This window comes from Argiope bruennichi, chromosome 7 (genome assembly GCF_947563725.1).
Source record: "Argiope bruennichi chromosome 7, qqArgBrue1.1, whole genome shotgun sequence".
In the NCBI taxonomy this organism is placed as follows: Eukaryota; Metazoa; Arthropoda; class Arachnida; order Araneae; family Araneidae; genus Argiope; species Argiope bruennichi.
In genome coordinates this window covers 16,210,033-16,235,266 of record NC_079157.1, presented here as the reverse complement: position 1 = coordinate 16,235,266, position 25,234 = coordinate 16,210,033, and the positions used below count along the sequence as shown (strand labels likewise).

The 25,234-nt window shown below is 27.7% G+C and overlaps 1 protein-coding gene across 5 annotated transcripts in view; it reads right to left on the bottom strand.

Moving 5' to 3' along the window:
* LOC129975634 (organic cation transporter protein-like) overlaps window positions 1-25,234 on the bottom strand; it is an 81,421-nt gene that overhangs the window by 27,227 nt on the left and 28,960 nt on the right. For 3 of the 5 annotated variants that reach the window (XM_056088721.1, XM_056088720.1, XM_056088722.1), the window contains exon 2: window positions 1,286-1,587. In XM_056088721.1, coding sequence (XP_055944696.1) covers window positions 1,286-1,566 — 281 coding nt within the window. In that variant the 5' untranslated portion in view covers window positions 1,567-1,587. Of the gene's footprint in view, window positions 1-1,285; window positions 1,588-12,225; window positions 12,446-22,446; window positions 22,465-25,234 lie in introns of those variants that run through there. The other 2 variants (XM_056088724.1, XM_056088723.1) reach the window with 2 other exon arrangements.

Here is a 25,234-nt window from a genome sequence, read left to right as displayed (position 1 = left end):
GTTTCCATTATTTTTCTTTGTAGAGTTGTATATTAGCTACACAAATCGAAAGCGAATTTATGTCTTAAAATTATTATATCACATTTTTTTCTTCATCTGCAAATGAACAAATTTTTATTGGTTGATATTTTAATTAAAGTTAGAATATAATTCGAAATTACTGAAAATTAGAAAACGAGTGGAAATTAATTAAAATTAGAAATTTTAAAAATATTGTTTCATCTTATTTTCCGTTCATGTGCAAATAAACGATTTTTATTGGTCAATTATTTTAAATAAAAATCTTTTTAAAGAATTCTTTGTGATCATTTTTTTTTGAAGAAACATTGATATTTTATTCTTAATATTTGAACTTTATTCTTATGAATTTTGAATAGAATATTTTTTAATAAATTGTAATTGTTTCTTAGAAAACTCCTTATCAGTAATTGAACGCAAAAGGTTAATTAAAGGTGGCTGATATGGATTATCATTATTATTTTTTTTATTTGCGAATTAAAGTTGAATTCTTTTTTAAGTTTGAAAAATAGTTGTTTGACAGCAAGGGAATATGCATATTTGAAATTAGAATTTACATCTATCTCACTTTATTCAAAATTAAACAAAATTCTACAATTTTTATTTTCACGAAATAATTTATTATTTTCTGTTTGGTGGAGAAGTTCATATAATCCCAAGTCAAGTTCTTTTTTTTAAGTTATTCTTATTTGCATTTAAAAAATCTATTATTTCAGATTCCGAAGGAATTTCGTACATTTTTCTTCATTTAATTTGCTAAAAAAATTTCTTCACTTGTTATTTTATCACTGAAACCATATGATGCGTTTTGATAATTAAATACTATCTAAAATCTATTTCGGTTTGCACAAACTTCATGTGAACTGTTAAAACAGATTTTTTAGACTGGTATATCTTCTGATGAAATTCGTCACACATGTTAGTCAATAAACGAATTTTGAACTTTTTACCCGAGCTAATTGCGGGCAAATGTCAGTGTTTTAAGCAATATTCAAATGACATGGATGATATCTGAATCGGCATTGTATCCTTTTCCATCAAGCTTCCATACAACATTACAGAAAATCCTAGATGTCATATTTAATACGCAATTGATCGTTTATCAGTTAACTCGTACTTTCAGGCTCAAAAATTATTGATCACACACAAGTTAAATCTTATTATCATATCTTCATTTCAGTATTATCACTTTAATATTAAACTATGAAAACAGCTCTTTAGTTCAGCCTTTACACCTTTCATGAGCATATATTTTAGAATAATTTACCTAGAACATTGTTTGTCATCCTCTGGCAAACCTATACTCCTCCATTCATCCAGTGTCCAGTTGGACCCTTCAGGTCTCGCGCACCAGTAGTCCAGGTTAGGTGCGAAAAAGGACATGACCAAGTTGTGCGTTCCAGCAGGGATGGAGAAAAAGAGCACCAGGAGAAAGATGCATCTCTGCCATAAACCGTCTCCCCCCACAATATCGAAAACATCCAGTTTCTTTTCGGGCGCATCATCTTTTGACGGCTGGGGCGTCTCCTTTTCGATGTCGGCCGTCATCGTGCAATTGAAAGAGCAACACTGAAAAATCGAAAATGCAAAAATTAAAATCATTGAAATCAAAACATAAACAATTCAACAAACACATAAACATAACAAACAAACATTTCGAAAAGCTTCTCGTTGAAATAATACTATTCAAAATCTTTTTATATTTCTGAACTGAAACACTAAAGTTAAACTAACTGAACTTAGCTCATATAATTTAAACTTTAATAAAATTTCTTTAGATTAAATACGCAGTTATTTCTTTTGAATATCATATTTTATGTATGTTGATGGCTACAAACAAATTTAGATGAATTGCATTGATGGTGATACCTAACCACATTTTTAGAGCAACATTCGTAGTCTTTTTAAGAAATAAAAAAAGAAGAAAATGGAACTTTATCGCTTTATATACTTTTGCTATAAAAATTTTTATGAAATACAATTTAAAGACTATAAAGCGATTAAAAGTGAAAAATAACCAATTTAAATATATGAAATAATAAGCATATCTACACTTTATGAAAACTTATAAACTTGCATACAAAACAGTTGTGTATATTTTAATAAATTACACATTCGCTTTTGTAGAAATCTCTCTTAAAAGGAAACAAAAATTTATACTAATAAAACCAAAGTCACATTAATTTTTTTTTTTAATCTGAAGGAGTTAAACATTTTGCGCATAACGAAAATCGTTTTGACTGTTATAGATGCTTTATTGTTACTATCTGTAACTTCTATACAATTACTGAGACTATTAAGAAATTAAATATTATCAGAAACTGGATTGAACTATGAGAATTTTCATAGTCTTATTCTAAACATAAAATAAAACTTTTAAGGCAGAATACACGAAATCACATAAGAATGAATGAATGTATGACAGAATTACCAGTCGTGTGACCCCCATGACACTATATAACAGGACTTAAAATGTTAGAGCTTTGTTTTCATCTTTTGTGATACCTTCTAAAACTTTTATCTCCGATTGATTTTTTTATTATAGTAATATTCCAATACTACAGTAGATATCCATAAAATGTCAGGTTCTGAGTGTTGCCAATGCGAGATGAACACAATTACACTGTTCATCATTAAAATTTGTAAACTGGACTGGCCAATTCATCTAGATTTAAAATTACCAGAAACGGAAAAGATAATCAAAATTGATAATTGGCTTTACTTTCTATTTCTCAAGAGTCGGTTTTGATGAATTTTAATATAACAAATACACGGAAGAAAAGACAATTTTATTCCCTTCTCTAGAAGATCTTATTCTCTCAAATGCATATCAAGTTAGACAAATTAGAACAATTGAAAAACTTTCAAAAGAATATGCAGCAAGAATCTGAAGGTTTCAAATATATGGCATCAAAAGTTTCTCGATTGAGTTAAGCAAAGTTAAGGTCAATAAATTAGGGAAACAAGGGTAAGAGGGTTCAATAAAATCTCATCAGAAAAAAGTTCGGAATAGTATTAGAGTGTTGTCGTTTTCACTCTTAGTGTAGAAAATAAGTTTGTAAGTTTGACGCATTGTATTTTCCTTATCTTTTAGCTTACCAGGGTGGCATTTCGTATCATATATTCTTACGCTAATCTCATTACCCTCCTTAACAGATTTTATGCTGAATTTTCAAACAACCTATATTTTGAGATACAGGTGTTTCCAACCCACAGTTGTCCATCTACAGTTAATAAAAAAAAAATCTCAATGCCAAAATCTTTTTGAATATTGGATCCAAGCGTCTCTTTTTCCAAAGAATGTTCCTGCAGAACTTGTGAAAATATCAAGATCAAAGTTACAGTTATTACAAAGCCAAAGATTAAAAACTTAACATTCTTTACATTTTAGAGACTATGTCTATAAGTCAGCATTAGAATCTAATTACAAGAATCCTGCAGCTGAGACGCTTATGCAAGAAGAGATCCACAATGTACTTTCTGTATGCCTACCTTGTTTAAAAAAATTGTGGCTCTTTCAACGACAATCAAATTTGGAAACTCCATCTGGATACTGTTGCTTTAGAGATAATGTATAAAGAGAAACGGAACTCAGCAATGAAAGAAGATAATTGTTGAACAAGCAAGAGGCCTCCCCCTCCCCCCCCAAAAAGGCGATACAAAAGCCAATATCAGAGAAAGTGTCCAACTTAAAATCACAAAAAATGTGGTTATTTAATTATTTCTTACGTATTACATACTATAAGCTGAAACTTTGTAGTAAGTTTTCAATAAGTGGGTAGCGAAAAGATCAGACAGATTTTATATGAAACTATGAATTGTACTTATACTAGTTTGGCGCTTCATATCTTTACTTAAAATATTAGAATTAATGATTTAATTATATGACGATTTTGTGTTCCCTTATACGAATAAAAGTGTAAATCTCATCTGGAGGCATTTACAAGAATGTTTATGAAAATTTGTTGAACAGTATTATTCTTTTAAATTGTTCGCAACGCCTCAGAATAAGGCATCGCAAAATAAAAAAGTTTCACGTATTATATTTTCCTTATCTTTTAGCTTACCAGGGTGGCATTTTGTATCATATTCTTACGCTAATCTCATTACCCTCCTTAACAGATTTTATGCTGAATTTTCAAACAACATATATTTTGAGATACAGGTGTTTCCAACCCACAGTTGTCCATCTACAATTAATAAAAAAAATTCTCAATGCCAAAATCTTTTCAATATTGGATCCAAGCGTCTCTTTTTCCTAAGAATGTTCTTGCAGAACTTGTGAAAGTATCAAAATCAAAGTTATAGTTATTACAAAGCCAAAGATTAAAACTTAACATTATTTACATTTTAAGACTATGTCTATAAATAAGCATTAGAATAAAATAGAATTTGAAACGATTCAGAATATTTTTTTTAAATAGTAACTAAGCATTTGTGCCTCGAAAAACACTAAGAAGCATTCTGAATAGTGTAGTAGACCCTCCCTAATTATTCTATTTGTTTTTTGGCTTTTATCCAGATCTCACATTCTAATTCATTACAAGATAGTTCGTTCAACTTCAGGTAGTTCCTATTTAGAGTAATGACCCATACCATCAGATGCGTCAGTTAAGCTTACTTCAAATTCGATTTAGTTTTTAACACAATGAATGCGGAGAGTTGATTTATTTTGGAAGGTATTGTTTAAAAGGCAACATATCTGATATAAAAATTCTGTGACTTAAGAAGATTTACGCTGACTTGGTTAAGCATCTTCTAATGAAATATTTATTTAAATAAAATTTTTAAATATAAATAAATAAAAAATAACAATTCCAAATCAAATGCAAAACTCTTTCTTTATCCACATAATTCACATCAAAAACATGCTATTGATTTCATTTTTTATTTTCAAAGTAAGTGATTTTACTTTGAAATTTTCTCTTTATCCCTTTATACACATATATATAAACTTTTGCATATTCAAATATGATTGATCCAATATTTTTAGTTTTTAACAATATTTCTCACAACATTTCTAATATATTAACTATCAATTCTTAACTTAATCTCCCTTTTCTCATTTCAGTGTTTACGAAATGAAAACTGTTTCTATCTCGCATATATTTTATTGGAACTATTTAAACAACTGTAGATATGATTTTGGAAATAATTATTCCCTTTGTACGTTATACTAAATATATCCGTTGCATAGTTGCAGATGAAAACTGATCTTAGGTTATTATGCCTATACGAAACTGTAATGAAATAATTGTTTTTTTATAACTCATTATGTATAAATTTGTTCTTAATGAATCATATAAAATTCAGTTTTTTAATTTCAGAAAAAAGCATAAAATTCTTTATTATCATTTTCTTCAATTACCTTTATTATATTATACTCATTTTTTTATTACATGTTTTCATTATAATATTTTTTAAATACGTGATTTTTTTTCGATTGGAAGATAAAAATGATTTGAGAGAACATAAGTATATGTATTGTTTAATTAAAAAGTATAAAAGTGCATATATATATTATTTATTTATTTTGCTGATTCTTTTATTTGAACAGGGGAAACGGGAAATAATATACAATAAATTTTGAAACAGTCTGTTATCAAGAAAATATTGTGATGGAAACTCTGACAACTTGTTTAGATTCATGCAAATGAATTTAAAAGAAAAACAAGGTGTATAATTGGCAATAATATCTTACTCCCAAGAACAAGAAAATCCAACCATAGAAAGAAGGAGTTTCAAATGGAAAGAAATTTTGAGTGACAAATCCAAATACAAAAAAATCTAATTATTGCTTAATTTAATAAAAACATCTAACCAATTCTAATTATTCCATCTTCGTTTTCAACTTAACTTACCAGAACTTCAAAATTAGTATCTATACAATTTGAGTGTTCAAAATAAATCATTGGAGCGGAAATTCAAAGAGATTTTCTTCATTATAATATCCAAAATATAGGATAAAAATAACTTATAATTAGATAGCTCTTATCCATATTGAATAAAATTTAGAAAAGTAAGGAATTTTTGCAAAAAACTTTAAAAATTTGTTTAAATAAAAAAAATTCTGATAAACGACTAAAACAGTAAAAAAAAATTTCACTAGAAATTTCCATATATTGTTTATATAAAAATGCAATAAAATTAGAAAAAGCTTTCTGAAAGTGACAGAATTTTAGCAGTGAAATCGAATTTTGTATAAAGTGAAGAAAAAACTCCTAGTTCTAAACAACTATAAGAGTCAAAAGATTTCTAGTAACCATGTAACTAAAAAAATTATTTTTAATAAAAGAATTGGTATAAAAAAGATGTCTTAAACTAAACTATTCTTAAATCTATAATGAAAAATAGTATTTTGAGTAGTAGTAATCGGAACGCATTTTTTATTATACGAAATTCTCCATTTTATAAAGTTGACAATCAAAACATTTACTAAATTCTTTCATCTTAATTTTAAAAATAAAATATTTGAAAGATTTCTTTGCATAAGTTACACATTTTAAGAAAAAAGAAAATTCCGTCACCAAAACATAAAAATTTAAAAATATATAATTATTCCTTTTTTGTTCTTATACTTTTTATATAAAATATTTTAGAGAGCAAAAATATGAAATACTGGCGTAGGTGTACTTTAGAAATTTTAAATCGTTTCCCTTGAGATTTTATTGAGTTTTCTTAAGTAAATTTTTAAAAAATTGTATACAAATAAATATACATATTGATTGTTAAAACAATTAATTTTTTATTCTATTCAAATGCAAAATGTGTCCCATTATGAATTCTTGTTATCAATTTTTTAAAAAAATGCCCTTCCAACATATCGAGGGTTTTAGTAGTTGGTGTTGAAAATTTCTAAATTTAATTAATGATTAACTCTTAAAAATTTCCAAAAATGTAAAACTAAATATTTTTTTTTATATTTTTGATAATTTCTCAAGGCATTGTATTTTTATATAAAATTATTAAAAATATTTTTCGAAAAATTGCAAAAGCCTTACAGGTTTAACAAAGAAAATTTCACTCCAACGTAAATTTGAAAATAAATCTAAAAAATGTTATTCAAATTTATGCCATGTAATTACACCGGAGAAATGGAATTGTTTTGGCACAATAGGCACTCTACTGAAGATTAAACTTAAATAATCATTAGAGTAATTAATTAGTTTCAAAAATCCATTTAAGGAAACATTTACAGAAGCTGTAATACAAATGCCACAAATTACATTATTTCCATTGTCCTTGAAATTGAAATTAAAGCATAATCTGAGTCTTTCTTGTTGTCATGGCAACAAATCTCAAATCAACTTGCATTAGATGAAATATTTCAGAAAAATGAGGAAGGCAATATCGTTTGGTTATAAAGTTTCTACATTCCATAAAAAAAACTGCTGTTTAAAATAAGAATTAATAAATATATTGTGATTTAAACAATGGTTTGAAACTATATTAATAAGATAATTAAAAAACGTTTATTATTATTGTAAGGGAAAAATGAAAAAAAATGAGTAGAAATTATTCCTATAACTTTAATCGTTCGTCTGTCAATCTCATTAAATCAAAATAAAAGTTTGCCAATTTTCTGGGGGGGGGGGATATTTGCTAATCGTGTTTTAAATGATCAGAATTATTTATTAATTTCAGAGATCTTGTGTATTTCTATATGAATTGAAGGAATCACAAAAAAGGTAGCAAAATTTATCCTTTTCTTTTAAAGAATGTAATATATTTACAAGTGCACATTTTAAATTTCTTGCTTTAATAACTATAAAAGCATGGTTTTAACAGTTTGATTAATTATCTTTCTCATATTCGATAAGAACGTTTCTTGAAATTTACGCTTGTGAAAACAAGCAATCGCTGAACCGAAAATAATACTTCGGACATTTTCCAAGGGCATTGAACAGTACGCAATCTGTATCTTTCAGCGAACACTTATCCGGTCACTACATGACGGCTCATCTTTAAGCTTCGTGAAACATCCTTTAGGAAATGGTTTATAAAAATACAACATTTAAATTGATTTTTTTTTCCTCGGCAATCAAATAATCATTTTTGAAAGATAAAGGAGCATAGAATTTCAGTCAACTAATGATAATTGGTTTTCTAGTTTTAACTTGATTTGAAAAGGCCAAAAAGCGTTTTCATTTCATGATTTTAGATATCAAATATGACTCAATAATTTAACAATTTTATTTTTTATTTCTATTCGTCTTGGAAGATTCAAGGGTAAAATAAATTCAAAATATCTTGAGGGAAAAATAATTTTGTACATTCTGTACTTTTTTTATAGTATTGTGTTGATAAATTTACTGTTAATATAATCTAATTTATTGTTGTCACTGTTAATTTTATAAATTTTTCTTGTATAATCTTTTGGAACACGGTGCATTTATTGAGAAGAAATACAAAATAAGTTTAAAAGTCTTTTTCAAACCATATCCTCAACAATGATTTTAATTAATTTTATTTTAAGAATATTTTTAGAGATAAAATGGTCATTGGTAACATCGTTTTTTTGCACAAATTATTCATATACTTATTGCTTTAACTTCGTTGCAAGATTCTTTCTTTCAATTTACTTTCTTCTTTAGAATATAAAAAGTAATTTTTAATTACTTAATAAAAATATAATAATTATTATTTTAAAATAGAATAGTTAATGCAATAAAAATATAAAAATAATCATCATGTGATTTAATAGTTTAAAGTTTCAGTTATCTTAATATATAATTATTTGACTCATTTAGAATGAATATTTGTTGTAAAAAAGACTATAGAAAGTAAGTTTTAGACAAAAGCAAGAAGATAGCACCTTTCTTACAGAGTATGCCAGAAAATTTTGGAGATACCACTTATTTTAAAAATTTTCTTTGATTATATAACAGAATAAATATCATCATATATATAACATAACTAAATATATATATATAACATCATTGCAACGTACTAATATATGAATGCAGTAACTAAAAACATGAAAAGAATTACTGTAAAACAAACTTAAAATACATTTATAAAAATCAGAAAACTTTATATAGAGATATAATTAATATTATTGAAAAGTTAATTTTAAAATTTTAAAATGAAGAAAAATTCTTTTTGTGCAAGAATATATATATCAATGTTATTAAGGAACTTTAGCAATACCTATCAATTTTTATTAAATTCAAATTACAAAAAAAAAAAAAAAAAAAAAAAAAAAACAATTAAAACAATTTTTAAAGAGTATCTTCTAAAAGAATTATACGAACCAAATTTGGTCTAGCAGCAGTCCCTGTCCAGTTTGAAGAGTTTTTGTATCATGTAATCCTCAAGATGCACTTTACCATCTTATCTATCTCTAACATTGTTATATTTATAGGTTGTCCTTAATTTCAACATTATTACAATTCAAGACGAATTGAAAAGAAATTTCCACATTAAAGAGCTCCCCGCTTACCATCGTTTTCAATTATAAAGACAGAATATGCAATTATGTTTTCAATTAGAAAAAATATGACACTCATTTTACTTCAGAAGGTCATTCACACGTCATGAACGCGCTTTTAAAACATTCTTTTGCTCATTAAAGACTACTTATCTTGTTAGAATTAGATACAATTGGATATCCTTGATTCTTATTGCTCAAAATGTTCGATGGAAATATAGCATACTCATTCACTTTTTATTTCTATTTTTATTGAAGGGAATTTTCAATTAGTTGGCTAATTATAAAATAGTTTATTTGTTAAAACTCTTCTATAGAGAAAAATAATTTAGGTATTAAAAAAAATTAATGTTTCTAATTCAATTGGCCTTTTAAATAAATTGAGATGGCCTCTTGAGTCATAACAAATTCCTTGAATTCTCGAGATAGTCAAGATATGAATATGCTGATAGCAGATAATTATTAAGAACGGCATATGCTAGCCATAATAATGAATTATTGATTTGGTCACTTGAGTTCTGAACAATTTTCCTTTTAAATGAAATATTTAAATAAAAATCCTTCATTATATTCATGAATTTTAATATAATAATACTTATAAACTGCATCCTGAAATATATGAGCATGAGATAAAAATTCTGCAAAACAGTCTATAGGGTAGACCGCTGGATTTAGTTATTAAAATTGCACTTCTTGGGAAGCAAATGAACTTTCTAGAAAAGGATTTTTTTAAACTTTAATATGATTTTTCATTAATTAAACTTTAAGAGAAATTTTAATGTTTTTCCTATATAATTCCAGAGCTTATTAACGTGCATATCGTGTAAAATCAATTTTACATTAAGAAACTTAAGCTTTTCAATTACATCAGTTTTATTTTCTTGCAATTTTAATTTAATTTTAATATTTTTTTTCCAAATTATTTTTTTTTATGTAACATGGAGAAATAAAATGTCAAGATTTTGTATAATAATTGTGGACATTTTAATAGCTCTCTTATCTCTAAATAAAAATAAATATTCAATTTATTATTAACAAATGTCTTAGTTTATTTCAAAACCTTGGAAGCTTCTTAAAGTGATAACATTTTAGTATTAGGAATTCTTAGGAATTTTTCAAAATGGAATTAATAGAATTCCTGTAAACTGTGTTAAGTCAAAAAAGAATGAATAACAATAAAACGAATAATTCTTTGAAACCATTAAAAAGTATCAAATACTCAAATTACAAACATTATCATTCTACAATATTTAGAACTAGATAATCGTATCTCTTTTAAAGTTTAACCCTTTATTTACCGATTTAATTTACCATCAATTTTCAAAAAATATTTTTGAACCATTAGTTACGTTTTGGTACAGAATAAACGCAGGAAGAAGAAAAACCTTAAATAATTTAATTAATTAAATTATAAAAGATTTTTAATGTTTTTTTTAAAATGCTACCTTGTTTTTTATCGGAAAAACATTCTTCGAGCTCTTTCAAATTCTATTCGAAAAAATAATCAAATTGTGTAGATATCAACTGGATTTAAACGGTACTTACTGTTGGTAAATAAAGGGTAAAATGCTGATGTTGCTTCCAAATAAAATTTCATTTTGTAATATTTCTGAATTATTTTATTTAGATTGCATTTTTGGCTGTATTTTTATTGACAACTTTGAAAATTATCGTTTGCTTTCTTTTATATACAACCAAGTAAATTCAGAAATTTTTTATCCTCATCATTCAATTTCTTTTTTTAATCAGCTATTAATTTATTTTATGTTTTCCAACGTTCTGCAACAAGAAAATATTTTTAATATTATGATTATATCTCCCCTGTAGTGACTCATACTAACGAATGTTAAGAACTTATACAGCAGTAGGTATCGAAAATCAAATTTAGAGTAGAAATTTAGTGTGATCCTTTAAAAATTACAATTAATATAACTAAAACTTTACTATAATAGTAATTGAATTCAAGCTTGAAGAAAACTAATGGTTTAATTTTCTACAGAAAATTTTGTACATAATTCAGAATAAAGAATATTTTTCTTTTATGAAATGATTTCATAGCATGTAAAAGTAGAAATTAATTTAATTAAATACATTTTTTTAGTTGATTGACGAGTACTTATTTCAGTATAATTTATTCAATCATTATTACAATTAGAAAATAAAGACATTTGCTATCCTAAATATAATTTCAATCGGCAAAATTGCTTAATTATTTTTTTCAGCATTTTCGATTGCATTCATACTTCACTATCATGTTATCAAGGAAAAATTATTTGTCTTTTTCATGCAAAATTTTATTTCATGAAATACTTTTATTTCGCTAATTACTAAATAATGAATGATTGCAGAAATGATCATTAGAATAAATATAAGCATTAAAACAAGAAAAAAAATTAAAGGAAAAAAATTGAGATAAAATTCGTGCAAACGATTTTTTAAAATTTTATTTAAATTCTCCTATTAAAAAATTAATCTTTTTCTCCATTACACAGTTAGTTTATTAACTAAATTAAATCAATAACATTCTTTTCTATCAATAGATTATTTATAATTTTATATTACATATTAACACTAATAAATTTATTCATTTACATTATTCATTTCATTTATTACATTATTCATTTGATTTATTACATTATTCATTTCATTTATTACATTATTCATTTCATTTATTACATTATTCATTTCATTTATTTATTCATTTCAAATATTAACACTAATAAAATTATTCATAATACACTAATAAATTTTATTCATTTTTATGAGTTATTACTTACATTTTATAGATGCTTCAAGCAACTCTTTTCCTTTGATACCTCAGCTGATTCTACTTCTGTTTTTCCCTTTCATCTCGTTAAAAAAAGATTCTTTTTGATTCTCACAACTCTGAATCTAAAGAGCAAACGGCTTAATTGCTCATTAATCTTCTCATCATTTCTTTTCCGCCGAATTTAAGAGGTTACGATTAAAAGTGACAGCTCACCACGTTATAATTAACGAACTTCTTACTGTGGAGTGACGTTGCAATGTCCAGTTCCTATGTTTTTCATCAACTCCTTCAAGATTTATCTGATCGATCTGATCTTTTTTTTTACTTGTGAAAAGAAAATGGCAACGGAGAAGTTGTTTCAAAATTTTATATGTCAAAAGTAAACAGTTAAAATCTGCTAGAATCAGCAGAAATGTTTTTAAAAAATGAAATGATTCCGTTTGTTTTGAACGATATGTAGACAATTGATTACAAAACACTTAAATGTTGACAAAAGAAAATATAAATATGTTGTTTGTATTATAAAATTAATTAATCGTGTTTAAATGTTTCCACTTATGTTGATAAACAACAAGTTGCACTCAACATAATTGTATTTATCGATTTCATGATAAACTTTTATTTAATTTCACTTATTTCACGTTTGCAATGTCTAAATTTGATAATCATTTTTTCACTCATTTCTTACTTATTTCAGCTATATTTTTTAGTCTATTTTAAGTAAATATTACAACAGTTTGAGGACAGATCTCGTAGTTTTGAATAGAAGTCAGACGATGAGGTCCTACATCTCGAAAGCTTCCGTACCATGAAGGGTTCCAATATATTTAGCATGAACCTGACCCGTTTGCACTGCGGTTCTCTAGTGGTATCCGGTATCGAACCTTTAACCTGAGGCCGACATTAATGTAACACAATCCCCATTTACTTCTGCATATACTAAAATTTTAAAATATTATATGCTTTCGTTTCTTGATGATTTTTTTAAATTTTAACATTTTTGGCACGTATACTTTGGAAAGAGAGAATATGAATTTAGAGATCCTTTTTTTTTCATTTTAAAATTTTAATTATCAAGCATTAGTAAAAATTTGTGCTTTTATCTTTCAGAACTTCCGAACATTTTACAGAACAAAAATAATTTTTACATAACCTTAAAATTTAAAAAAAAATTATTAAAATTAAGCAAAATTTATATTTTTTCTTTGTTAATTTCGAATAATAAATACTATGACATAAATATTAGTTTTACTCTACTACGACTCACTGACGAGACATACAAATTTTATTTCCATTCTTTAATTTTTTTTATTTTTAATAAATTTTTAAAATATATTTTGAAATGTATTACTGTGATCAAAACTATCTGTAATCTTGAACTAACACTGAAAGGATCACTTTATTGGTCAACATTTTTTTGCATCTCCTTTAAAGTAGTTTCTTCCAGTTTCTTTATATTTGATATATTTCCAATTGCTTTATATTTAATATATTTCCAATTGCTTTATATTTTGTATTATTTTCTGAACGAATTTTCTAATCACCAAAAAGGCTTTAACCTTTTCTAAGGCCGTGGGAAGTATGCTTTTCACCAAATTTATCAATCTTTGTATGAAATTATGTAGGTTGGCATAAGTTCTGACAAATTTTTTTAGTAAGTCAAGAACTTAGATGCTTCAATTCTTTATCTCAGACAAAATGATGTGTCTTGATGATGAAATGATGTCCTTTGTTACTTAATTATTAATTGACCAAATTAATAAATCAAATTAAATTTATCTAATAAGCTAAATGAATCCCTTTTCTTATTCTAATTTCAAGCCTAAAAATATTTTAACATAATATGACTAGAAAAAAATGGCCCTTTAAAGGGTTAAATTCGTTTCTGTGAAATTCTTTCAGAATTCGTGGCGAATTTTCTTTTATCTAATTAATAGTCTCAAAATGATTATCGTGAAGAGGCAATTATAATCGTGGAAAAAGAAAAACACACACTGTAATAAATCAGGTGAATGCAGAGTTGTATATGATGATTTTTTTTGGACAAAATTCACGAATAAGAACGATAGTGTAAAAAGACAAGTTGTAATTTACAAAGTCTATGAATCTTTCCTCTGCATTTTTTTCAGGTTTTAGTCGTTTTTTATATAAGGACTTGTTCAGTATTTCCTCTAATTGTTAAACGGCGAAAACTAAGTGCCATTTTTCTGAATCTACACTGATTATAAGACAAAATTAATGCATTGAAGAATTTAATTACATTTGACAGATGATTCTCTACTTTCTTTAAATATTTTATGCCACTCATACACTTTTATTTTTATTAAGTAGTTGCCTTTAAAGTTTTAGCAACATTTCAAATATTTTAGCCGCAAGAATTATTTTGAGCAAATATATATTAAAGCATATTCTTCATTCACCATTTCGGAAAATCAACAGAATGCAATTTATTATCTCAATAAAAAAAAATATTCTGAGACGAAGAAACGAAATAAACTTCTGATTGTTGCCAGATGCAAATAGAAGTGGTAAAAATGTATAATTTAAGACCATATCTATTTATGAAATAAATGTATGATTTTGTAAATCATGTCTACTATAAATATATTTTAAATAAACTATTCTTTTTGATTGAGTAATATTTTACAAAGGTAATTTTTATCATTTTAATTACTGAATTTATTCTCTTGAATAAATTTCTTTGTGAAGTTGCTATAAAAAAGAATAAATTTTTATAATCTATTGAAAAAAGGAAGAAAAATCAGATGAATCAATCTGAAATTTTATCATGGAATATTTTGGATTTCAGATTTAAAATCTATAAAATAAAACAGATGAATCAAAGTTTATTCTTTTTTATGGCAACATCACAAAGAAATTTATTCTCACGCACGTTGTGATGCTGTTGAATCGACATTCTTTGTGTCGTTGTCATTAAAAAGAATAAACTTTTAGACTCTATAAAAAAAACGGATGAATCAATATGAAATTTTATCGTGGAATATTTTGGATTAGATATTCGAGTCTCCTTTGTTTTGTATTTTCTTTTATGGTATATAAATTTTTAGACCAAATACAGGTAAGTTTTGTTTTCACTTTTTTTTTTTAATTTTTAGATTGCTAATCTATACCCATGCAAATTTTTTTTTTTCAGAATTAGAGTTCTACGAAAAATTTAACTAAATATCCGGAACAATAACCGGAAAAAACGACTTCCTGCAAAAAGAACGAAATATTACATCTAAAGCATGTCACCGAATTCAGAAAACTCAACAGTGAATTCAGATCTGAAAAAACAATTTTAAGTGTCTGAAATATTAAATAGAGTAAATCGGTTTGTCTAAAATAGGCTAACTAGGCTGAGTGTTACTCATCTTATTGTTTGTGGCCTTATAACAATGACTAATCATTCCATTTTTTTAGTTGCTAAATCTTTCTGTTTCAGTAATCATTTCAGGAATTTAAAATGGCTCCATCATTCCCCATATTAGGCTTCATGTTTTAATTTTTCCTTCCAGAAATACGCCAATTACTTTTATTAAATTCTTAGTATTATCCTATGGCAAAGACAAAATAAATATTATCGAATATTCTAATAATAAAAACTTGCGTTGATATCTGCGCATGAAAGAGAAGTTCATTTCTAAACTCTAATGAAGTAAAATTTCGGATTTTCGTTTTTCTCAACAAGATAAATCTGTCATTCAGTTAGCTTTCAAACTAGTTTAAGGGGTCATTGTCCGCATTTTATTCCTCAGATAAGAATTTTTATGCAAAATTTCAGCAACGTGATTCAGTTTCTTAAAATTAATTAGGTTTTATCAATTTTTCTATATCATCTGCAAGATCAAAATATGCTGAATCCTCATTAAATTTGCGAAGTGCTTTTACTCAGAAAGACGACTACTGAGAAAGACGACTTCCTTAAACTTCCTTTTTTATTATAGTACTCATAATAAAAAACAGAATATATTAATGCTAAAATGTTTTTATCATGTGAGAACTTGATGTTTTGATTTTTGAGTATTGAAGTCTTTGAAGCCACAAAATGCTGGGCAAAAAATTGGCGATTTATCACTTATGAGACATCAGTTTTTCGCTTTTAGGTTTATTAGAAAATGATAAAAAAGGGTATCACCTTTGGCGACTTATCACCAACAAAAAGTTACAACTTGGCGCGAAGGTCCGAAGAAACACAGAGAAGAAATCGGCACGAAATAGCGAGGAGAGGTATCAAAAGGTGTAATAATGATAATATATAAAAAAAGTTTTGGAATTCGGAAAAGATTTTGAGATGGCAGAAAAAAATCGATTTTTTTTAAATTAATACAATAATTTTTTTAATTAATACGATTGAGCAATACAATAATCACATGTTCATTCCAAACCAGTTTAAACCGGATTTTCTAAAAGAAAAAAGTTCTGATCTTGAGAAAAAGTTTTGAAGTTCGACTAGTTAATGACTTTAGTTAATTAAGACAAATAATGACTTAAAAATAATAATAATGCTCTTATATGATAACTTGAAATTTCTGATAGCAGATTGGTTTCAATTTTTTTAAAAATATTTTTTAAACCTTTTATTGAATATATGATGTGTAAGATAAAAAAACTTACTTTTCTTAATGACTGTGATTAGTTGCTGTATTTTAGAACAGTACATGCATATTGATAAATAGTCGCTTATAAAGATCTGTTGGTTCACTAGATTTAACATGTGGATGTCACATAACATGATATACACGAAGGATCAAACATAAATTTGTATTCACAAGTACCCTCAAAATATTTTTGAACATCAAATAACTATAAATATTTATTCTGTATATCTTAGTTGTTCTGTTACCCCCCCCCTCCTACCTCCAGCATAAAATTGGGGATCTTAGATAAGGCCGCAAATATCTTACGTGGTATTGGTCTATAATAATAATGAAATATAGATCTTTAGCGTGAATTCAATGTTTTTACTTCATCTAACATACGATATTTGGCGATTTCTGGCGATCCCTAGTATATAATTAGCACTCAAATGCCAGAAAATCAAATATGTGTTTTGGGTGCCTCTCTTTCAACCGATTGAAACAATTTGACACACAACTATGAATGTAACAAAAATATCACTTGCTGAATTTCATTTAAGTCATCCAGTTTTTGAGTTTTGCGTTTATATGCATGAAAAAGTATATACAGTACACTCCCGATTATCCGCGGAATTGGGTGGCGCGGTCGCCGGGGATAAAAAAAATCGCGGATAATCCGAAAAAAGCTAAAAACGGGTATAGCAAAAGAGAAAACAGTCATTCCAACTTTGAAAAATCGTTTTATGTACAATAAAACATAAAATAAACAGCAGGAAATGTTTCACTAACGCTTACTATTTTAGTATATCACTCAAAACTAACCTAAAATGCATTTTGTTAATGAAAGCAGAAAAGTGCTTTGTAGTTACGAGAAGCGTCAAGGATACACAGAAAAATTAATACATATATACTGTTTTAATACTGTAATGCATTATGTAATTACGTGGCTGAATATTTTGATAATTAAAACACATTATCTTTTTATAAAACTACACCTTTAAAAAAAAGCTGTAAAACTACACCTTTTTAAAACTGTAAAACTACACCTTTTTGAAGAAATCAGTCTTTTGTGTTTGCTTCTTGCTTTGGAAGCATTTTCTTTTTGCTTGGAAGCAAAAACTTAGTGCGGCAGGCGCGGATAACCCGCCCGCGGATAATCGGGAGTCTACTGTATCTAGACGGTCAGTCCCTTGTCGAATTTGATTCAAAACATGATACAAATCCACATTTTAGATGCTTAATTTTACTAAATTTTATCTATCTAGCTATTTATTTTTTGTATGATTTTGGTTCAAAATTTGATAAAAATCTACATATATCATGTAAAGTTCAAAATCCAAATTTCGTCTATCTAGCTCAGTGCGTTTTTCAGTTATTGTATTCATAGACACAGCAACAGACAGAAATAATTTCAAAAATGTGTTTTTCGAACTTAGAAAGTCTGAAACACAGAGATTCGTCCTTTTTCAAAATTCGAATTCTTCAAAATATCAAATTGGAATTTTTGAATAGTTACAGCACTTTCAATTTGTATACTTCGCATTTGAAATATTAAAAATACGACGCATTTTACTTTTATTATATGGAAACGTCCGACGACACATTAACCCCTTGACCTTTTTGTATACATATCGAATGACGCTGTTTGTTCAGATTCGTAAAATAGTGAATAGAATTGAGTATGCATTTGGCCTTTTCTCAAAATATATTTGTTATAATTTGACCAAAACTGAATACAGATTTATAGTACTTCGGCTACAAACTAAATTTCATTCTTAAAGCTTATTGCTTTCCGAGTTACCGTTTTCACATATGTACGAATGGACAAGCAGACTCCATGATAACAAATTTCAACCTGGATTTTTAAAAAATCTACCAGTATAGTGTATACACTGCCTTCCAAATTTCATCTTTTTAATTAGTCCTGATTTTTAATTATCGCTCTTATGTAAACCCTAACCTTAAAATAAATGTTAAAACCCAAAAATGATTTATTGCAATTAGAAATGTTTGTTTAAAACATGAAAATTCACCTAAATCTCATGGCTGAATATATTTTGATAATTACAACGCATTATCTTTTTACACTTTGTTTAATAGAAAATAAAACTTAAGTTTAGAAATATGCTTAATAAAATTTTTTTTTTCAAAATATGTATTTTGAAGATATTTCATTCTAACATAAAAGATAATTTTATGTTATTTCAACACACTAGATGGCGTAACGCATTCTAAGGAAATATCGATATGAAACACTATTAAATAATGTAGTAGTATTAAATAATGACTTTAAAAAATTCGCAATTAATAGTCCACAAACTTCTCACGTTGACAGTTACGACAGATGGCAAACGCAAATCATAAGCAGCCATGTGTTTTAATACAAACAACTAAACTCGGCAGAACATCTGCTTCCTGTCCATAGTAATAGTTTATTTTAACACAAGGAAAAAATGTTTCTAATTCCAGCCTCAGTATCTTGCGAGTATTTTAATTTTCATGAAATGAAAAACACTGAAAACAATCCATGAACTTCCGCAATTATGTTTCCTATTAACTTTTTTCATGGCTAAAGTAACAGATAAGCCGGGTGAGTCCTACATTTTGAATTCTTATCACCAAACGGCCTAAACACCAAGAAGAATACTAATGCTTGAATTTAAAAAAATTAAAATTCGAACCTCCCATGCAATACATTGTTGCTTGATATATTTTGAGCCATGATTCCATTTTCTTTATATTATTTAAGCTTAATGTTTTTTTTAAATTATAACAATAATTTTTAAAAGATTCACTTAAAAAATTTGATTTTCATTATAAAATCTAGTCGCCTCAAGATACCAGTTGATTCGCCAGGAATATTAGTTAAATTCGTTTTTAGAAAATTCGTTTCGATATAATTTCATGTCCATGATTCCGCTAAATTTTTTGCCATTAAAGACGCGCGCTATTTTAATTGTCTTATTTACTTTGTAAATTGTGTATATGACCCTTTTTAATGGTGAAAATTCCATAACATTATAACTCTGATAAAAATGTAAACATCTGGTTCATCTATTTTCTAAATTCGCGGTATTGTAACTTCATTTATCCATTTCGTAAACTGCACAGAAGTTAAACAGATTCCTTCTTCATTAATTTTCAACAATGAGAAAAAATAATGCCATCAGAGAGTTAGCTATAAAAAGGATAAAAAGTTGTAACCTCAAGGCAATAATGCAATCTATAGTTGAAAATTAAGCAAAAAAAATATTTTAAAAAAAAGGGGCCAACATTCAAAAAGACTCTCACGAATATTTAATTGATTTCATTAAAAAGACAATTTTTTTAAATTTTCAAACGATCTAAAATCCATTTTTGTGCGATAATATTTTCGGAAGTTATCATTCGTTATTTTGGAAATTCCAAAATCCAGCTTAATTTTTAATTAGTTAAAATTTCAAAAGAGTCTTCAAGGGGAACATTCCTATTCGCCAAGATATATGTGTGTCAAATTTGTTAACTGTAAAAAGGATGGTCTGTACAGTACAAACACATACCAACACATATTCATCTTTATTATCAATATAGATAATAGCGTGTACTAGAAACCTTTTTGCAACTTTGATTGGCCATAAATGAATTCCGATATTATAATATTTATAATGATTTTATACGTACATATATGTAGGATCGTGTCCTCAATCGAAAGAAGACTACACGTTTGTCTTTTCCATATTTTAATAAACGAACACAGGACTACACGAACATTAAACAAAAGAACAAAAGTATAGGGTTGGTTGCAGTTCAGGCGAACATAGTATGGCTGTTATCCTTCAACTTCGAAGCTCACACACTCTCGCACCAAGTGTCTTTCTTCTGCCGTTTGCCTCACTTATACTTCTAGTTGGAACACTACTGCCATCTGCCGGCGAGGTAGAGGGAGTAGCATAGGGGCTCATACTACATATATTATATATATATACATTCATTTTATAATGAACATATAAAAATTATGTGTATGTAACAAAAATATATCTATTAAGTATGTTATATAAATATATATTTCTATATATGTTATATTTCGTTATACAGTTTAAAATTATTAAATTATTTAATTTAAAGAATGGTAAACGAGCTCATTAATCTTTAACTCATTAATGAATTTTAATGAATGAATATAATGATATTAAAGGATGATAATAGCTGTAATATTAAAAACGAATTAACTTGTGTTTTTAACATCAACAGAATTTCCCTAGGAGATACCCTTGTCTTAAAATAATCTTTGTGACTGTTGCCAAAATCTGTTTTGCAATTGTCTCTTGTTGTCAAAATCCGTCAGTGCACGCAAAACAAGAAGTTTTCAAACTGTAGTTTCATGATCCAAATATAAGTGTTACATTTAAAGCGAAAAGTAGTCGAATTACCGTTCAATACACCAAGTATGAAACATGAAAAGCTATTATTTATTGAAATTTTCGAACCAAAGATGAAGTATCAAATTTAAAGCAAAAAACGGTCGACTTATTGTTCTCTATACCAAGTATAAAGTTTCAAATTTGAAGAAAAATTGTTCGAATTATAGCTCCATGCACTAATTATTACTACTATTATAAACTAGTTGCTGGTTATTTTTAATATCAGTTAAATTAATTAAATAAAACTTCAAATCAATGATTCATTAAATTTTCAGGTATTAAAGAGATGCTATATTTATTCTGTTGTACGTATATTCTTACATGTATTCTGTTCATAGTATTTTAAAGTTTTCTAATGGAAAAAAAATCAATGACGTCATAGTATTATTATGACTGGTTGATGTCTAACGGTGTTGTAACTTTATGTTTAGTTTCGTCCTGGAAACTGTATAGATATTAAACAGAATCATTTTTAACTTCCAACAATGGAGAAATTCACGCCATCAAATAAATGATGAAACAATCAAAATGATTTCGATTTCATTCACAAAAATGAAAATATTATGAAATATACTTTAAAATGTGTTAAAAAAATTATTAAATCTCGATTAAAGAATATTACAAAAACAAAATTGGCATCATTCAAAAGAAATTTTTTGGATTTTAAAGTGATGCAAAAAATATTTTTATGTGGGGATACTTTCGAAAATTATCCCGAGAAAATCTAGCATATTTTTCACTTAATTAAAATTCTAATTTCAAAAATGACTCTCCAAATTACACATTTCCACCCTCCAAATTATATCTGGGCCAAATTTGGGTAGTTCTATCTCAAACGGTCTGCTTTGTAAAGTGTCAATACATACACAAACATTTATTTTTATTATAAGCAGAGATTTCTTATTGAAGATTACGAAAAAAAAAATCGTTCAGGAATTCATTTATTTTCAAACAGAAGGAAGAATTTCTTGAAATAAGAAATCTGCTTAATTGTTTAAAAATTTTCTTAGTATGAATTATTAACTTCTAAAATAAAATTTAGGACACAAGTTATAACGATAAGACAAAGCGATTATGTCTGATCATTACAGCTTCTAGCTTTTAATAAGTTCTTAAAAGTGAAATAAAATTACGTCATGAAAGCAGTTTTAGAGAAGTGTCAACGTGGCCCATTTATGAGACATTTAAAACTATTTACAAGTCTCCTGACAATGCAAATTGAAACAAGAAAAAAAATTCTCCACTTACAAAGCGGTAATAAACTCCTTCCTTTCTTTTTACTCCGCGATGGCTGAATTAATCGTGAGAAACGGAGATTTTCTGCACTGCAGAGTCATTCTGAAGTGTTTATGTTGACAGCAGACGTCTTTGGGCGAGTGCTTTGTGCGTCCTGGGTGCTGGCAACCTTGGGATTAATGATAAACACGTAGCCGAGTGCGAAAATGCATGATTTATAGTATTTCTTGATAAACCCCAGGAAGTTGGCTAATTTTTAATGAAGATAGAATTATGTCACAATGTCGATTTGTTTTTCTTACGTAAGAAAATCCTGTGACGCCTTCGATAGCGTGTTGTTGACCTATTTAAGGAAGCACCGTTCGAAATTTTACAAATTTTGCTTCGCACTGGAATGGAGCCAAGAAGATTCTCCAGCTTGTTGCTCGAAAGATAAACAGAAAGGAGACAGTTTACTCTTTTTTTTCGCTCCTGCATGCCGTTGAAATACGGGATTTCGAAGAGCTTCCAAACAGTTTGAGTGTACGAGAACTGAAAGGGGTAATCAGATGAACTTCATGAATCAGTGTTACATGTTTGAGAAAGATGCCTATTGCGTAACTGGAGCAAAGAGTTTGCGCAAGTTTTTCTCCCTTCATATCTACAGCAACAGTTGCAAAAATTTTAATTCCTAATACTTTTATTATGACGATCATTTTGCATAATAGTAATCTTTACTGTCATACTCCCAAATTAGCCTAAGAGAGAAACCACAAAAATTGATTTAATTACACTCACAGAATTCATTTCGTATACGTAGTAAGTCAACCATCTAACTCTCCGACCCGCCCTAAGGCACACGGATTTAAATCATAAAACTGAATGACCGGACCGCCGCAACAGCAATTGGCGGGAACTGTGGTTGAGTCCTAAGGGCCGCCACCGGCCACGGTACAACCATCCCCGAAGGAAGTACGTCCCGTCATCGATGGGAGGAGCCAGATCCCCCACCTATTAGTGTACCCTCAAGGGTGGCGAGATCCAACCACCATGCCGGAAGCATCTCATCCTCATTTCGAGGTGCCCCCCCGAGGGTCCGTATACGTAATAAAGAGAAAATATAGTAATTCTCAAAAATTTCAAACAAGAGATTATATCGAATTTCCACGTTTTAGACCTCACTGAGTTCGAAAAACACATTTTTGGAAATGTCCTTCCATTTGTCTGTCTGTCTGACAGAGATAACTAAAAAAAGCCTTAATCTACACTTCTGAAATTCTATATCTGTTCTTTACATGAAAATTTACAAATTTATATCAAATTTTCTGTAAAATCTAAGAGGAAATCCGTCTGTCCGGATGTTCGAATACAATACAATAATTACAAAACAAGGAGAACTGGATAGATAAGATTCAGTACACATATTTGGCATCTATTATGTAGGCGCCTATCAAATTTTGAGCCAAATCCAACAAGGAATTGACCGTCTGTATTTTCAAAAACATGTCAACGAAATAACTCAAAAACGTAATGATTTAAATGTATCGAATTTGGCATGGGATTTTATGAATACAAGCACAGTCATATGTCAAATTTTGGTTTTAATCTCTTGAGAAATACATCTCTAAAACATAAATTCGGTTTTCGATACTATTAACTGCATGCCTGGAATTAGCTTGCAAAAACCTCGCCAAGTATCACACAATAGATTCAGTAAAAAGGCTAAATTCACGCCAAAAGTTAATATTTCGTAACTATTGTACGCCAATACTATGTACAGCCTTCTCTGGTACGACGAATTTATTAGAGTAAGTGAGAAAGTTTTGTAGAGACAACTCCCGCTGGTTTTTATTTTTGCATCTGATTCCCTTTCTTTTACAATATTTTTACGTATGCTTCCGAGCATATAAAAACATCTTTGAACTTAAAATAATTAGGAATGTTCTGATTTCATCGAGTGTTATTTCATACTAGTCTCCTCGGCTCGTCTTGCCTATTAACTAGCTGGGAATATTGGTTATATTCGATTTCATCATTATAACTTCATTTTCATGATTCTGCCAAATAGTCTAACATTAAAACTATTATCATGTGAGAACATGATGTTTTGAAGCTCGAAATCGCGTAGGTAATGAATTAAGCATAAATGGCAATTTTCCTCATCATCTTTTAATCGCAGATATTTTTTACCTGCTTTTACCAGTATTGCATTATTATTATTATGTATTCTTCTTTGACAGTAAATTCGTTTTTAAAGGTTGACCTGCTTTTAACAATATTGCTTTATTATTACAAATGCTTATTTGACAGCAGATGCGTTTTTAAAAGGTTGACTTGCTTTTACCAGAATTGCTTTATTATTACGTATACTCTTTGACAGCAGATGCGTTTTTAAAAGGTTGAAGTAGAACTATGACATCATGGCTGTTATTTTCATGGAATGTAATTTTTTTTCCAGGGGAAATTAAATAATTTCATTTTTATAATATGTTTTAAAAACTTCACTCGCGTTTAAGTTACAGTTTTGATAAAAAGTATTTTCTCTTTCCTTCAATGGGAAATATCACAGGATTTGACTCCTGTTCTAAGATTAATACATTATGAAACTGTTTTATGATCTCAGAAATTAGAAAACAGTAGTTTGTGTTTATAAAAATATTGTTTTCATAAAAATTCTATATAAATTAATATGTTTACAAATGTAATGGTAAATAGTTTATCATTTGTAAATCGCATTGCGACGGAAACGCTAGTTATTCAGCTTCCAAACGTGGCATTCCTTTTTGTGAGAATATGAACTTGTTTTGGTTGGAGGGTTTTG